Source organism: Carcharhinus amblyrhynchos, chromosome 1 (assembly GCF_965287045.1).
Source record: "Carcharhinus amblyrhynchos chromosome 1, sCarAmb.v2.hapA, whole genome shotgun sequence".
Classification (NCBI taxonomy): Eukaryota; Metazoa; Chordata; class Chondrichthyes; order Carcharhiniformes; family Carcharhinidae; genus Carcharhinus; species Carcharhinus amblyrhynchos.
The window spans coordinates 35,944,522-35,961,939 of NC_137324.1; the positions used below are offsets into that span (position 1 = coordinate 35,944,522).

At 40.6% G+C, this 17,418-nt stretch overlaps 1 protein-coding gene across 1 annotated transcript in view; it reads right to left on the reverse strand.

Moving 5' to 3' along the window:
• pik3c3 (phosphatidylinositol 3-kinase, catalytic subunit type 3) overlaps positions 1–17,418 on the reverse strand; it is a 124,744-nt gene that overhangs the window by 97,750 nt on the left and 9,576 nt on the right. The window contains exons 3-4 of the mRNA XM_080208711.1: positions 16,872–17,015; positions 8,811–8,940 (exon numbers count right to left, since the gene is read on the reverse strand). Coding sequence (XP_080064837.1) covers positions 8,811–8,940; positions 16,872–17,015 — 274 coding nt within the window. The remainder of the gene's footprint in view (positions 1–8,810; positions 8,941–16,871; positions 17,016–17,418) is intronic.

A 17,418-nucleotide genomic window follows, 5' to 3' on the forward strand; every position in this document is an offset into this window, starting at 1 on the left:
GAGTGCTGATAGTCTGGAATGCACTACCTAGGAGGGTGGTAGAGGTTGCCTTACATCCTTTAAAAAGTACCCGGATGAGAACTTGGCAAGTCATAACATTCAAGGCTAATGGCCAAGTGCTGGTAAATGGGGTTAGGCGGAATTTCAGGCGTTTCCAATGTGTCACTGAAGCCATTATGGGCCAAAGAGCCTGTGATTCTGTGATTGGCTCCCTAAAAATAAGAACAGTAAAAAAAAGTACAGGACAGAACGAAATAATGGGGATTTGCGAGAAAGGTGCAGAAATAATCATGGGTGATTTTAACCTACATATAGATTCTACGAACCAGATTAGCAAAGGTAGCTTGGAAGATAAATCTAGTGTGTATTTTTGGGAGTTTCGAGTTACACATTTTAGCACCAACCAAAAAACAGGCAACTGTTTGATCTAATGCTAGACAGGGCTAATTAATTACTTCATTGCAAAGATGGTCCTATGTAGTAGTAATCATAACATGATTGAATTCCACATTGAGTTTGCGGCAGAGGGGTGTGGATTTAAATTTAAGTAATGGGGTCAAAGACAGCTAGCCAAAATGAACTGGGGAAATAGGTTAAAGGAATAGGTCAAAGAGGCAGAAATTTAAGAAGCTATTTTAGAATATTCAGGAAATGATTCCAGTGAGATGGAAAGATTCTAAAAGGAAGGCACACCATGTGGTCAACTAAAGATAGTATCAAATTGAAAGAAAAAGCACATAATCCCACAAAGATTAGTGGCAAATCAGAAAATAGGACAGAATACAAAGAACAGCTAAGAATGACTAACCTTTAAAAGAAGTGGCTGCTGAGACAGTAGATAAATTCATTTTAATTTTCATTTCCCAAAATTCTGAAAAGGTCACATTAGTTTGGAAAATTAAGGGTGTTATAACGGGGCACACAGAAAACCTCAATTCAATCAAGCAGGTTTGTGAAAAGGAAATCACGTTCAACTAAATTACTGGAGTTCTTTGAGGAAGTAACAAGCAACACGGATAAAAGGAAACCTGTGGATGTGGTGAACTGAGATTTCCAAAAGGCATTTGACAAGGTACCATGTTCACCTGACCCTGTAATTAGAATATCATCCAGGTTACATTGTACACCAGAGAGGCGACTTAAAATCTGATCCATCAATCTTTGGAATAAGGCTGGTGCAGATATTATTCCAAAAGGAAATCTTTTGTTATAGAAGACCTTTACAAGTACAATGGTTGAGGTTCAATGCTACATTCATATGTAAACACACCTATGAAAGATCAATCTTACTGAATTTCTGCCCACATGATAACCCAGCAAACAAATCTACAAGTAAAAGGAAGCAGATATTGATCAGCACACTGGATTTATGATCGTTTTAAAATCACCACAAAAATCAATGGAACCATCTGCTTTCAGGTATGATGGGCAGGTAGCCTAGTCACTCATTGTAACCAGCTCTAACACATCAATTTTAACAATTGTACGAATTCTTCTTCAACCTAGGGGTGAATTGCATATGGCACTGCTCTTGCTTTCAGACTTTTTGGTTGACTAATAGGCTTAATCTGGAGTTTCACTTGAACGTCCATCATTGAATCCATTTCTCTCTTCAAATACAACTATATTTATCCAGAAGTTGCTACAGGTCTGTTTTGCCATCAACCAATCTGTTGACAGCACTCCAAACATGATCTCCCAAATACAGCTAGTAAATTACCACGGATCAAACTCTGCTGTTTGTTCACTCACCTCTACATTGTGCAATTAAAACATTACGTCATGGTCAATCTCTTTCTTTAAAGCCTGCTGGTGAGATTTTAAGGATATATAAAGGAAAATACTTCAACTTTTATTGGTATGTAGTCTCAAAATTAAAGACACAGCAGCACCATTATCAATCCCCATTCTAATATATTATCCACTTAACATCAGAATCACCCAGGAACCAATTATCTACCCAGTATGGATAAGATGTTCAGTTGAAGCTCTTAATCATGCAAGACTTCTTGAGAAGGAGTGGACATGGTATCCAAGGGGCTTTGGCCTTGTGGATCCAGAACTGGCTTGCCTGCAGAAGGCAGAGAGTGGTTGTGGATGGGTCTTTTTCTGCATGGAGGTCGGTCACCAGTGGAGTGCCCCAGGGATCTGTTCTAGGACCCTTGCTGTTTGTTATTTTCATAAATGGCCTGGACGAGGAAGTGGAGGGATAGGTTAGTAAGTTCGCCGACGATACGAAGGTTGGTTGTGTTGCGGATGGTCTGGAGGGATGTCAGAAGTTGCAGCGAGATATAGATAGGATGCAAGACCGGGCAGAGAAGTGGCAGATGGACTTCAACATGGATAAATGTGTAGTGGTCCATTTTGGAAGGACCAATGGGACGAAGGAGTACAATATCAAGAGTAGGAGTCTTAGCTGTGTTGAACAGCAGAAGGATCTTGGGGTCCGGGTCCATAGCACTCTTAAATTGGCCTCACAGGTGGAGGATGTGGTCAAGAAGGCGTATGGTGTATTGGCCTTCATTAATCAAGGGATTGAGTTTAGGAGTCGGGAGGTAATGCTGCAACTTTATAAGACCCTTGTCAGACCCCACTTGGAGTACTGTGCGCAGTTCTGGTCACCTCACTACAGGAAGGATGTGGAAGCTATTGAGAGGGTGCAGAGGAGATTTACAAGGATGTTGCCTGGATTGGGAGGCATGCCTTATGAAGATAGGTCGAGGGAGCTAGGGGTCTTCTTCCTGGAGAGATGAAGGTTGAGAGGCGACCTGATAGAGGTTTATAAAATGTTGAGAGGAATAGATAGGGTGGATTCTCAGAGGCTATTTCCCAGGGCTGAAATGGTCACTATGAGAGGACACCGGTTTAAAGTGCTGGGAAGCAAATGCAGAGGAGATGTTAGGGGTAAGTTTTTCACTCAGAGGGTGGTGAGTGAGTGGAATCGGCTGCCATCGGTAGTGGTAGAGGCAAACTCGCTGGGGTCTTTTAAAAGACTTCTGGATGAGTATATGGGATCTAATGGGATTGGGAGTTACAGATAGTTCTATGGCTTGGTAGGTAAAGATGTGATTGGTGCAACTTGTGGGCCGAAGGGCTTGTTTGTGCTGTAGTGTTCTATGTTCTGGGCATTCTCTTCTTCAGTCATAACTATTTTCTTCTGTGTTGTAAGTTCTTTGGTAGAATGCAACTTGTTCTTCTTAAAAAGTACCTAGATTTTTCTTCTGAATATTCTTCTCAGGAAAAGTTGTTCTTGCCCAACAAGCTTTTGCAGTGTGACTCATTTTTCCACAATTCTTGCACTGACTATTCTTGCTCCAGCATTTACTCATTGAATGGCCCATTTTGGCACACCTGTACCATGCTTGTTGCTGTTTTGACTTCTTATGAAGAGTTTCCAACTTGTGGATGTTCATTCCTGAACCAAATTGTGAAGCCTCTTTAGCAGCCAGCTCAATTGAAAATGCAATTTCTACTGCTGTTTTTACAATCAAAGCATCTTCAGTAAGAAATATTCTTTGGATAGCCTCATTTTGGAGACCACAAACTAGATGATCTCAAAGAGCATCTTCCAATGACCCAAACTCACAATGTTGTGCGTCCCTTTTTAAGGTTTCCACAAACTGAACAAAGCTTCCATTTTATTTCTTCGGTGGAACCTGAAAAGTTTCACGATGATTAGTGGCTTTGGAGTCATACTCTTCATGGACTTTTGTCAAGTCTTCGTAAGTTTTGGTTTATATGCAAAGCCAGATACCAAGTTCCACAGCAAATTGAAGATTTTTCTTCCTGTTGTACTGAGAAAAGTTGGAATGAGCAAATCGTTTGCAATTTTATTCACTTCTACAAAATACTGAAAATGCTGTGCATAGGATATCTATGACTCACTTTCTTCACTGAAAGGACCAGACATCCTAACTCACCTGCCGTTTCACTTGCAGGCCATAAGAACATAAGAAATAGGAGCAGGAGTAGGCCATCTAGCGCTTCGAGCCTGCCCCGCCATTCAATAAGATCATGGCTGATCTGTCGTGGCTCGTAGACTGCTCAGTCTATTTTTTTTGTGGAATTGCCTTACAGTGATGTTTTAGGACCTTTTCTTGATGGTCCCAATGATACAAAATCCCGATTCATTGCAATTTTCTTTTTGTAATGTCCTAACTACGAAAGGAGTTGTGGGTTTTAAAATAGATGAAAAAATGTGTGGCTTGCACCCGTAGATTCAAAGCAACACTCAAGAAGTATATTGAAAGAAATGTCCTCTGCACTGTACAGAACAGATATTGAAACTAAACAACAGTTTGTGAAATACTCCGAATGAAATCACCAACAAATCATGAGATAGTCCATTAAAGCAATCATGCAACTAAAATACATAATGTAATCTTTACTGAACAGGGGCATTAAAGTTTATAATTCTCCAGTCCTCCAGCACCTCCCCTAAGTCTAGAGATGACTGAAATATTATAGTCAGTGCCCAACGACTTACACTCATTTCCTTAGGTGCATCTCATCCAGTTCCAGTGCGTTGCCAAATTTAAGTACCAACAGTTTATGCAAAAGGAGAGAATTTTGAACATTCCAGCTGACAGTTTTGTCTTCTATCCTGGGTAGCGTCTGCTTTCTTGGTAAAGATGGATGCAAAGTATTCCTTTAAGATCTCAGCTATGCCCCAGATCCAACGCAATGCTCCATTTATTAACCTTTTACTATTTATATGCCTGTAGAAGACTGTGATTCCCCTTTATGTTGGCTGCCATCTTATCACATGATCCCTCCTCACTTCTCTTATTTGTTTCTTCACCTCTCTTCTGAACCTTTTGCAATTTCACCTGTTGTAAGCACACTATTTCTTTTTTTTTAATCTTCTATCTTCTTTCTCAAACAGGGACCTCTGGATTTATTTGTTCTAACTTTCCCTTTGGAAAGGAATACATCTTGCCTGTACCGGAACCAATTCTTCTTTGAAGGTAGCACATTGTTCAGCTGCAGTTTTACCCACCAATCTTTGGCTTTAGTCTATCTGGCCTGACTCATTTCTTGCCCCATTGAAGTCAGCTCCCCCCCCCCCCCTAGTTAATCACTTTTATTTTAAGACTGTCCATTTTCTACTGTCATCCTAAATCTTATAATGTAATGATTACTATCCCCAAATGTTCCCGCACTGATACCCGATCTACATGGCTTATCTCATTCCAAGAACCATGTCTGCCAATAGCTCCTTTCCTGTTGGACCTGAACACATCTTGTTGCAGAAAATTCACCTGAACAAAATCTAACAACTCTTGCCCTTTACAGTTCCATTATCCCAGTCTATAAATCGGGTAATGAAAGTCACCATTGTAACTATTCTATAATGTTTGCAGCTTTCTGTAATTTCCTTGCAATTTTTCTTTTTCCTTGACATCCTTCCCAGTAGTTGGTGGACTATCAATTACATAGAGCAGTGTAATTACTGTTTTTTGTCCCAGAGTTCTATCCAAATTGATTTTTGTCCTTGAAGTTTCTGGGACACAATTTGCTCTAGTCCTGCAATGCTCACCTTCATCAATACCTCCTCCTCCTCCTTTTCTTCCTGCCTTATCTTTCCTGAACATCTTGCATTTAGAAATATTTAATAAGCTCCCTGAACCTTTACTCCAGTAGTGGCCAAACCAGAGTTTTATAAAGGGTCACCATACCTTTATTTGTACTCTTACACCGTTATTTATGAAGTCCACGTTTCTATATGCTCTTTAAACCAATTTTTCAAGCTGTCCTGCCACCTTCAGCTACTTGTGCACCACCAGGTCCTTTTGCTCCGCTTGTAAAAAACTGATACTTACCTTAAAGTAAAGTCACAGTTTGAGAACTACAGTTCCCACGGGCCTTGGGACTTTTGCACATGTGCCAGCCAGAAAAATCACTCTGCGTGCCGGCACAGATGGAACAAAAAAAGTGAAACGACACAAAACTGCAGAGCAGGTGACCCTGAACCAGAGCATCATTCCAGAGATAATGCCCCAGGGAGGGGATAGGGAGAAGGTCCAAACCAAGAAAGTGGTTCCAAACTAGGGAATGAGACAGAATGAGATCCCAGAAAAAAAGTCCTAGGTGGGGACAAAGACAGGCATCAGAGTCAGAGCCTATTAAAGTTAAGATAAATGACAAGAGTAGAGAAAAATGCTTCAGGTTACAGAAAGTGCTGTGAGGAGTGAACTTGAAGTAAAGCAGGCTTGAGAGAAGTCCAGAAGATCTAAGAGGGCAACCAAAGATTGGGCACTTGAAGCTACAGGCCTCAAAGGCAAAGGTACCTTTCAGGCCCTCCTGTATTTTTCTTGGGCTTTGAAGATGTTTGGAGGCTACAGTATCAGCTGTTTGTGCTGTTGAAACAAAGTACATATCCAAATGGCTGGATTAAATGGTTAGCACTGCTCTCCCATAGCACCAGGGACCCAGGTTCGATTCCTGGCTTGGGTCACCGTGTGGTGTTTGCACAATCTGTGTAGGTTTCCTGGGTGCTCCAGTTTCCTTCCACAGTCCAAAGTTTTTGTCTTTTTATTCCGCAGGTGGAAGTCCACCTTGTTGTCAAACAAGGGGCATGCACACGGTGGGTCGTGCGTGGGCTGCTCTTGGAGGTTCCAGGAGTGGCCTAGTACTTCGTGCCGGTGTGTGTGCTTGATCCTGGACCGGTAGACGGGCGCCGCAACAGCTCAGTGACTATCACTGCTAGCTGTGCAGATACATGGATTTGGGCCGGTGTCTGTGGGAGTTTGCGCATTCTCCCTGTGGTTGCGTGGGTTTCCTCCGGGCGCTCCGGTTTCCTCCCACACCCCAAAGATGTGCTCTTAGGCTGATTGGTTTACCAAATTGACACTATTCTCCCCTGAATCTGGCTAAGTTAGGGGTTCCACTCGCAGACACGCAGGGCAGGGTAGGTGTAGGAGGATGTGGCGGCGCAGGCTCATTGGGCCGAAGGGCCTGTTTCCCGTGCTGGGTTGTTCTTTGTTAAAAGTAGTGCTGGTTAATTCCATTAGCCATGCTAAATTCTCCCTCAATGTACCAGAATGGCGACAAGGAGATTTTCACAGTAACTTCATTGCAGTGTTACTGTACGGCTACTTGTAACACTAATAAATAAAACTAAAAACTACCCTTTGGGGCAGCTATGTTCTGCTTGGCGTAGCCAAAAGTCTGAAAATGTGCTTGGATGGTGAAGCAAGCAGACTCTGAGATCCAGAGGAAAGAAATCTTGAAAGGCAAGACAGAAACTCTGAAGCCACCAGAATGCAAGCAATATTTGGAGAGAATTCCAAGGCAAGTTCTTCAAAAACAGAGATTAGGGCGGCATGGTGGCACAGTGTTTAGCACAGCGGCCTTAGTGCCAGGGATATGGGTTTGATTCCCAGCTCGGTCACCGTCTATGTGGAATTTGCATGTTCTCTGTGTCTGTGGGTTTCCTCCGGGTGCTCCAGTTTCCTCCCACAGTCCAAACAAAAAAGGCATGCTGATTAAGTGCATTGGCCATGCCAAATTCTCCCTCCGTGTACTCAAACAGGCACCAGAGCGTGGAGATTTTCACAGCAACTTCATTGCAGTGTTAATGTAAGCCTATTTGTGACTAATAAGCAAACTTTGAGAAAGACAGAGTCTAAGCAAGACTGGTTGGCTCACAGTGTGACATACGTCTGAGTGAGTTATTGAGAAATGCACAGGATCTGCTTTGATTGCATCTGTCAGTGGAGACCAAAAGCAAGGTCTTGGAGTAGCAGCATGAACATACACAAAAGGTTAATGCCAGATAAAATATTGAGTGAGTTCATGGGAGCATTGGGAGGATGAGGATAGGTCAAGAGGCTTGAAATATCAGATATTAATTTTACAGCTTGGGTTCATTGAGAGATCTCTCAGTCGAGTACCTAATCCTTCCCTTCCAGCAATGAAACTAATCAGTAAATAGTGTACACACCAACCTTAAGCTCCAAGTGCATGTTCGGATATCTTAGCTGTATACAGTCCCAAACCCTACTTCTGCAGAGTATTTGTGAACAAACTTTGCATGAATTCAGTTTGCAATAAGCATAAAGTTGCCACTGATCAGACATCAACATGAAAATCTAAGCACCACTTATTACGTGAAAGAAGTCGCAAACCGCGCTTTCTACATCTCACCAGGCTTTAATCGCTCTGTATTTTGCTTCATACACTTTTTTCCCCCCCTTGGTAAATTACAAGCCAGAAAAATCTCTTCAATCCTGTGCCTTTGTAAATTTTTATTGCTTTCAATTTTTTTCCCTCAAGAAGTGCATTGTACATTTTGCCTATGTGCTTTTCCATTATTATATTCGATCTATTTCTGCATCCGTAAAGTTGGAAGGTTTAACTAATAATCATTATCTTTAGCCAAGAACAACTTCACATTAATCATTTTGAATTGCAAAAAGTTTGACTCAGGTCAAGAGATCCAATACTAATGAAAAGCTCATGGGGGTCACTTGAGACATTTGTGGCTGATTTAGGCACAGTTTTTGCTTATTTCAATTATTTTTAAAAGTCACTTGTTGATAAACATCCACCTTTCAAGAAAAAAATTATCCAGGAAAATTTATGATTTTCAAATAATCAGGTATATTTTTAAAAATGTGCATTATGCAAAACACAAAATTGCTTTTATCCCAAAGAATGATATTCCATTAATTTAAGGGCACATGAGGAAATATGATACACATGAAAAGCCTTTTAGCCTCTCAGCCAGTCAAGAATTAATGTTAAAAAGTTTACTTCTTCATCTAAGAATGCAACACACGCACTTTTGATTTGTGCAATAATCCTACCTTTGCAAGTCGGCTCATCTGATCTTCAGATACATTGCTGCTAGTCCTGCCTGCTGTTTTTGTAGGCTCAGACCCATCTGCTTCAACATTTGGCCAAACTTTCAAGTCATGCATGCCCTGTCGAAACATGCTGAAAATTAAGAGCATAAGAGGAAGTATATTACTGGCAAATTTAATTGAATTAGCTGGTCATCCATTGCACATAAAAATCAAGGAAAACAGGAACGTCTGATTACTGAACGCACAAAGACAGCCATTGATAGTCACGAGAAAATCTACCAAATCCCGAACGAGTCAGTTAGGTAGCCAGTTACATTAATACTTCACGAAATACGCATACATAAAGAGAACATAGTAAATCAACATAAGCCAGCAAAATGTAACTATAAACAATTACAGGCAATAAATATGTTGACTTCAATATCCAAAAAGAAAAAAAACGTATTAACTGACTACAAAATCACTAGTCAACAACTCCTTAAAAATGGAACTGAGTTGAAACTTTAAAATTTCCTATCAGTAACTTTCTTCATACAGCATATGAAGTATTTTTGAAACAAAGTAAAAATGGACTGATCCCCGATTAACTTTGGTGGATGAAAAAAAAACACAAGCCGTAGGGCCAATTTCCTGACTTGCACTCTCTGCAAGTCCCTGATCAGAAAATTAGTCAAGATTCATTTTTAAATTAATGCTGATTATTTCTTTTACCAATTCATCCAAAAGCAGAAATGATCAATTCTTTATTTACTCAAAACTTCTTACTGTTTTTTTAAAATCTATGAAATTCCCCAGTTACTCTTCCAAGTTACAGTAAAATATTGAGATTTTAATTACAACTATAAGTTCTAGTTCTTTTCATTACCTCAGGGAATCTTCATTTAATAACTGATATCAGAATCCTTTCAGTGCAGAAGGAGGCCACTCAGTCCATTGAACCTGCACTGACAACAGTCCCACCCTATCTCTGTAACCTCACATTTTCTTCCTGCCTGTTCCCCTGACACTAATGGTCACTTAACATGGCCAGTCCACTTAACTTGCATATCTTTGGACTGTGGGAGGAAACCCACGCAGACACATGGAGAGCGTGTAAACTCCACACAGATAGTCACCCCAGGCTGAAATTGAATCCGGGTGCCTGGCATTGTGACGCAGCATGCTAACCACTGTGCTGCCCCCAGATGTGGATTCAATTCATGATGTAAACTTGCTTCCTACTGTTAAGTGTCCAAACCCACCATGTATTTGTACCACTACACAATGCCATAAAAACAAAAGTACCACCAAGTGGAAAAAAAATCAGTCCATTCAACTCTGCTCCCCTGGTGAGCATCTTACAATTTAAAGGTATACATTATTATTTGCATCCCCCAAATGTACTTCACAGAACCTGACATGAACGGGTCAATTTTGCATGGACATTAACTAGATCATAGAATCCTACAGTGCAGAAAGAGGCCCTTCGGCCCATCGAGTCTGCACCGAACACAATCCCACCCAGGCCCTACTCCCATATCATACCCACTAACCTACGCATCCCTGGACACTAAGGGGCAATTTCTTAGCCTGGCCAATCAAACTAACCCGCACATCCTTGACTGTGGGAGGAAACCGGAGCACCCGGAGGAAACCCACGCAGACACGAGGAGAATGTGCAAACTCCACACAGACAGTGACCCGAGCTGGGAATCGAACCCAGGACCCTGCAGCTGTGAAGCAGCAGTGCTAACCACTGTGCTACCATGCCACCCTCAGCATTGAATTGCTCAGCACTGAATTGCACCTGCCACCAATTCCACTATGTGGTCTGCTCCTCTTCATCAAATCGCTATCCCTAAATTGCTATTAACAAATTACAATCAGTAATGATAGGCAACAACACCTCCTCCACGATCATCCTCAACATAGTGCCCCACAAGGCTGGTGTTCTCAGTCCCTCACTATACTCCTCATACACCTGCGTGGCCAAATTCCCCTCCAACTCAATTTTCAAGTTTGCTGACGACACCACCATAATGGGTTGGATCTCAAAGAGAGAAGAGACAGAGTACAGAAATGAGATAGCGAATCTGGTGAACTGGTGTGATGACAATAACATCTCCATCAATGTCAACACAAGGAAGGAGATTGTCATTAGCTTCAAGAAGTGCAGAAGAGACCGTGCCCTTTTCTACATTAACGGGGACAAAGTGGAAAGGGTTGAGCGCTGCAAGTTTCTAGGTGTCCAGATCACCAACCACCTGTCCTGATCCCCCCATGCCAACACTATAGTTACGAAAGCCCATCAACTCTTCCATTTTCTCAGGAGACTAAGAAAATTTGGCATGCCAGCTACAACTCTCACCAGCTTTTACAGATGAACCATAGAAAGTATTCTTTCTGGTTGTATCACAGCTTGGTATGGCTCCTGCTCTGCCCAAGACCGCAAGAAACTACAAAAGCTCGTGAACGTAGCCCAATCCATCATGCAAACCAGACTCCCATCCACTGACTCTGTTTACACTTCCTGCTGCCTCAGCAAAGCAGCCAGCATAATTAAGGACACCACCTCTTTCATCATATTCTGTCAGGAAAAAAAAATACAAAAGTCTGAAGTCACGTACAACCGACTCAAGAACAGCTTCTTTTTTTGCTGTTCTTGACTTTTGAATAGACCCACCTTGCATTCAGGTGATCTTTCTCTATACCCTACCTATGATTGTAATACTATATTCTGCACTCTCGTTTCCTTCTCTATGAACAGTATGCTCTGTCTGTATAGCATGCAAGAAACAATACTTTTCACTGAATGTGAATACATGCGACAATAATAAATCAAGTTCAAATATAACAAAAATGATTTGGACCCAAGTGATAAAGATATGAGTCATGAACACTGAACCTTGAGTGTATCACGACCCACATCCAACTAATCATAAAAACATGACATTTGATAATATGTGCCTTCATTTTCATAAAACATTTCACATGCCTCCAACCATTTAAAAAAAAACAGAGACTGCAATGGTTCAAGAAGGTAGCTCACCACCTACTCAAGGGCAATAAATGCTGGCCTAACCTGTAACACACATATCCTGTAAATGAAGAACAAAAAAAAACTCTTTAATGTCCTGATTGTTATCATGAAGCTGATACCTTTCTCAACTGTTCACTAACGTTATTCCATATTATTGCTTTGTCTTAAAAGCAGGGATTTGCAAAACTCTAGCCATATTCTCATGCATTTATTCATGTGCAGTACTGAATGTAATATTAATTCTTCTTCAAGGCAAAAATCTCATTCATATTTTCTTTTAATACTGGGGATACCAAATGTCAACAGTAGAGATATGTAAATAGTGAACATTTCATTTTATATTGAAGCTTATACAAATTGAAGTGACTACACATCCCACAAGTGCAGGAAGTTCCTGATCTGAACTGCATTTGACGCAAATCCAGAAGTGTTAAAATGCAATGCAGTCTCAATCATACACAACAAAAAACAAGCTATATTTCAGAGATAAATTTAGTGTCAAGCAGTGGAGGTCACTCACATGACAACTCGCATGATATTGAGTCATGTCTTTGCTTTAGATTACAGAGTTACTTCACAAAAACTGTTCACCATGTGTAACAAATCATTTCATGCATTTCAAAAGACCTCCTGAAGGAATGAACCGTCTCAAATTTTATTTTTAGTAGTGGATAATATGCAATTAGTCCCACCACAGTCAACCTTAAAATGCTTAATATTTTGATGGTTACCTATTAATGTTTGTATCAATTCTAATTGTTGATTGCTACATTCACAAAAATACACCATTCAACATAGTGTATGTGTCTGAAATATTCTGCAAGTCACCTTACTCTAATCTAGAACTGTCAAGTCATTTATAGCACAGCAGGAGGCCCTTCAGCCTATCAAGTTCATGCCAAACTTGTAACAGGGATTCATATATTTATTTTGTCTACTACATTTTTATAAAGCCAAGTGGTTAATCATTTTGTTAAAGATACATTAACACTGCAATGCAGTTACTGTGAAAATCCCCTTGTTACCACACTACAGGGTATACTGAGGGAAAATTTAGCACTGCCAAAGCACCTAACCAGCATGTCTGTCAGACTGTGGGAGGAAACTGGAGCACCCGGAGGAAACCCACGCAGACATGAGGACACACAATGACCCAAGCCGGGAATTAAACCTGCGTCCCTTGCACCGTGAGGCAGCAGTGCTCACCACTGTGCTGGCCCATGGCATTTGTAGAGGTATCTTGTCTGCTTTCTTGCATCTCTGTAAAAACTTGATGTCTGCGTCGATATGTGCAATCTTCTTGGAGAGAGGTACTCAGAGTAAATGGAAATAGAGTGCTCTATGGAGATCTCAATTAAAGTTTTTTTTCCAGAGAGGAAGGAATTGGGAAGTACTACGTTTAAAGTTATAGAAACAAGAAGCAGGAGTAGGGCCTTCAAGCCTGATTCATTTTGACCACTGAATTCAATATCCTGAAACCCTTTTCCCTCATATCCCTTAACCCCTTTAGCCCAATTAGACAACGTTTTGGCTTCAATTACTTTCTGTGGAAATGAATTCCACACAGTCACCACCCTCTAGAAGAGATTTTGCCTCACCTCAGTTCTAAAAGATTTATCCCTTATCCCCAAACTATAACCCTTAGTCTGGACTTTCCCCACAACTGGGAACATTCTTTCTGAATCTACCCTGTCTGACCCTGTTAGAATTTTATAAGTTTCTATAAGATCTCCTCTCACGCTTCTAAACTCAATAAATATAATCCTAACCAACTCAGTCTCTCCTTATATTACAGACCTGCCATTCCAGGAATCAGCCTGGTAAAACTTCAATGTTCTCCCTCCATAGGAAGGTCATCCTTCTTCAGATAAGGACACCAAAATTGCACACAATATTCCAGGTGTGGTCTCACCAATGTCCTATACAATTGAAGTAAACATCCCTATTCCTATATTCAAACATTCCCACCATGAAGGCCAGCTTACCATCTGCTTTCTTTATTGCCTACTGCACTTGTTACTTTAAGCAACTGATGCACGTGGACACAAAGGTCTCAATGAGGATCCACCTCTCTCAATTTACACCTATTCAAGTAATAAATCTGTCTTCCTATTATTGCTACCAAAATGGATAACCTCACATTTATCCATATTGTATTGCATCTGCCATGCATATGTCCACACAAACGGCCTGCTCAAATCACACTGAAGCTTCTCTGCCTCCTCCTCACACCTCACCCTCCCACCCAACTTTGTATCATCTGCAAATTTAAAGGTAACACTTCTAGTTCCCTCTTCCAAATCATTATATATTAATGTGAACAGTTGGGGTCTTAGCACAGATCCCTGTGGAACCCCACTAGTCACTGATTGCCAATCAGAAAAAAACTCATTTATGCCTTCCCATTTGGCTTCTGATCTGCTAACCAGCTTTCTATCCATTTCAAGGTATTACCTGCAATCATAGTAGTCCGTTATGTGAGACCTTGTCAAAAGCCTTCTGAAAGTCGAAATAGACCACATCCACTGATTCTCGGTCAACTCTACTAGTTCCATCCTTAAAAAATTCCAATAGATCTGTCAAGCACAAGTTCCCTATGTAAATCCATGCTGACTTTGTCTGATTATACCACTGTCTTCCAAATGCTGAACTATGAAATCCTTAATAATGGACTCTAACAACATTCCCCAGTACTGATGTTAGGCTCACTGGTCTATTGTTCCCTGTTTTCTCTCTACCTCCCTTGTTGAATAGTGACCTTACATTAGCTACCTCCAATCTGTAGGAACTAATCCAGTCTCCGAAGACTTTTGTATAATAACCATCAATGGATCTACTATTTCCAGGGCTATTTCAGTGGCACAGTGATTAGCAGTCTGCCTGACTGTACCAGGGACCCAGGTTTGCTTCTTGGCTTGAGTCACTGTCTGTGTGGAGACTGCACGTTCTTCACATGTCTGCATGATTTTCTTCTGGATGCTATGGTTTCCTCCCACATCCAAAGATGTGCTGGGTTAGGTGCATTGGCCACGCTAAATTGTCCCTCAGGTGTACCTGAACACGTGCCGGAATGTGGCAACTAGGGGATTTTCACAGTAACTTAATTGCTGTATTAATGTAAGCCTACTTGTGACTACTAAATAAACTTTAACTACTCTAGCATGAAGATGATCAGGACCTGGAGTTTATTCACCTTTAACCCCATCAATTTCCCCAAAACCATTTCTCTACAAATGTTGATTTCCTTTAGTTCCTCCCTAAAATATGTTTCTCAAAGCACTTCTGGTACATTGCTTCAGTCTTTACAAAGGAAGACATGAATAAAGTACAAATTTAATTCCTCAGCCATTTCTTTATTCCCTGTTATGGATTGTCCTGTTTGACTGTAAGGGGCCAACATTCATTTTTGTCAATCTTTTTCTTTTACATATCTATAGGAACTTTTACAGTCAGTTTTTATGTTCCTCATTAGCTTACTTTCAGAATCTTTCTTGCCAATGTGTATGCTTCTTCCTTGAATCTGATACTAAGTTCTCCTGTATGCAATGGTTTGGCCTCAATTCCCTTACCACTTGAGCCAAATAAGAATAAACAATTTCTGGAGTTCACCTATTCATTCTTTAAATGCACGTGGTTGCCTGTCCACTGTCTTTCCTTTCAGTAATGTTTCCCAGTTCATCATGGACAACATATGCCTCATACCATCATAATTATCTTTATTGAGATTCAGGACCCGGACTCAGAACTACATCAATTCTATATATTACGGTCACTTGTCCTCAAGAATTCTCTCACAACTAGATTGCCAACTAATCTTTCTTATTATAAATACCCAGTTCAGGATGGCCTGTTCTCTTGTTGGTTCTTCAACATATTGCTCCAGAAAACCATCCCATATGCACTCCAGAAATTTCTCCTCTATTGTACTGTGACTAATTTGACTCTCCCAATCTAAATGCAGATTAAAGTTGCCCATAATTACCATGTTCCTTTAACACATGCACTTATGGTTTCCTATCTAATTCTTTTCCCAACATTACCACTACAGTTTGGTGGTCTGTATGCCACCCGGACCAATATTTTTGCCCCTTGCTGTTTTTTAACTCGACCCATATAGATTCCATGTCATCAATACTAATATCAAATCAACAATGCAACGTCACCACCTTTTCCTTTCTGCCTTTCTTAAATACTGAGTAGTCCTCAGTGTTTAGTTCCCATTCTTGATCATCTTAGAGCCACATCTCCGTAATGCCAACTATATCATACCCCTTTACATGCATCTGTGCAACTAACTGATCCATTTTGTTTCAAATGCTCTAAGCATTCAGGTACAAAACCTTAAAGTCTGAGATCACGTAACAACCAACTCAAGTCTGCTGTCAGACTTTTGGATGGACCTATCTTGCATTAAGTTGATCTTTCTCTGCACCCTATCTATGACTATAACACTAAATTCTACACCCTCTTGTTTCCTTCTCTATGAATGGTATGCTTTGTCTGTACAGCACGGAAGAAACAATATTTTTTAGTGTATGATAATACAGTGACGATTATAAATCAAAAATCAAAGTGAGACCTTTTTCATGTCTTTATCCTACAATTTTTTACTTTATCCTTATATGACTTTGTCCCTTGATTTGTCTGCCTATCACTTTTCTTATTTTCCTTATTGTCTTTCCCTTTTGTTCTTAATTTCCCCGACTTTGAATCCTTGCAAAGATTCCCATCCCCCTGCCATATTAGCTTAAATCCTCCCCAACCACTCCCCCAAGGATATCAGGACCAGTCCTGACCAGGTGTAACTAGTCCAGTTTGTGCAAGTCCCATCTCCCCCAGAACTGGCTCCAATGTTCCAAGAATCTGAAACCCTCCCTTTCGCAATATCTTTTCAGCCATTTTCCTTTGGGGAAAATTGGGCATTCACATAAACAAGGCAGCAAAACCAGTCATTTTACTTTTTTCCACATAATCGCTGCAGTATATTCCAGACCATCTTTTAACCAAGTGCTGAAGTCAAACTAGTGGAGAGTTCAACTTACCCATATTTTCCAAAAAGGGTAACGGTAGTTCCACCAATAGGAACAGCTTTTCCAGGTCCGTAAACATCCCAGATTGTGAGAGCAACTTGAGCATTTCGTGGTAAATCTGGGTATTTTACAGGCAATTTTAACCATTCGTTCCAGCTGCCAAAAGGACATTGACACTGTTATTTTATATAAACGTTCTTTTGTATCACACTTCAGTGTGATGACAAGCAACATAAAATATTGAACATTTTGATCTGTAGCAGTTATCAAGTTTAACAACAGAAGAATTTCACACCATTGAATGACAGATTACTTTCTTGGTAACCCTACTGTCATGAAATCATCAGTAATGTTTCTGTATAAGTGTGGTCAAGTATTAAGAGCGCAAGAGTTAACAGGCATTGCAATCATATAAATACTGAAAACTTTACACATTGAAGAATAAAACTGCAGCTGCTGACAATTTCAAAGCGGTAAAGTACTGGAAATACTCAGCAAATTCTCTTGTACCATCTACCGTAAGCCCACCTTCACCAGTCAATATACACATTGTGATTCC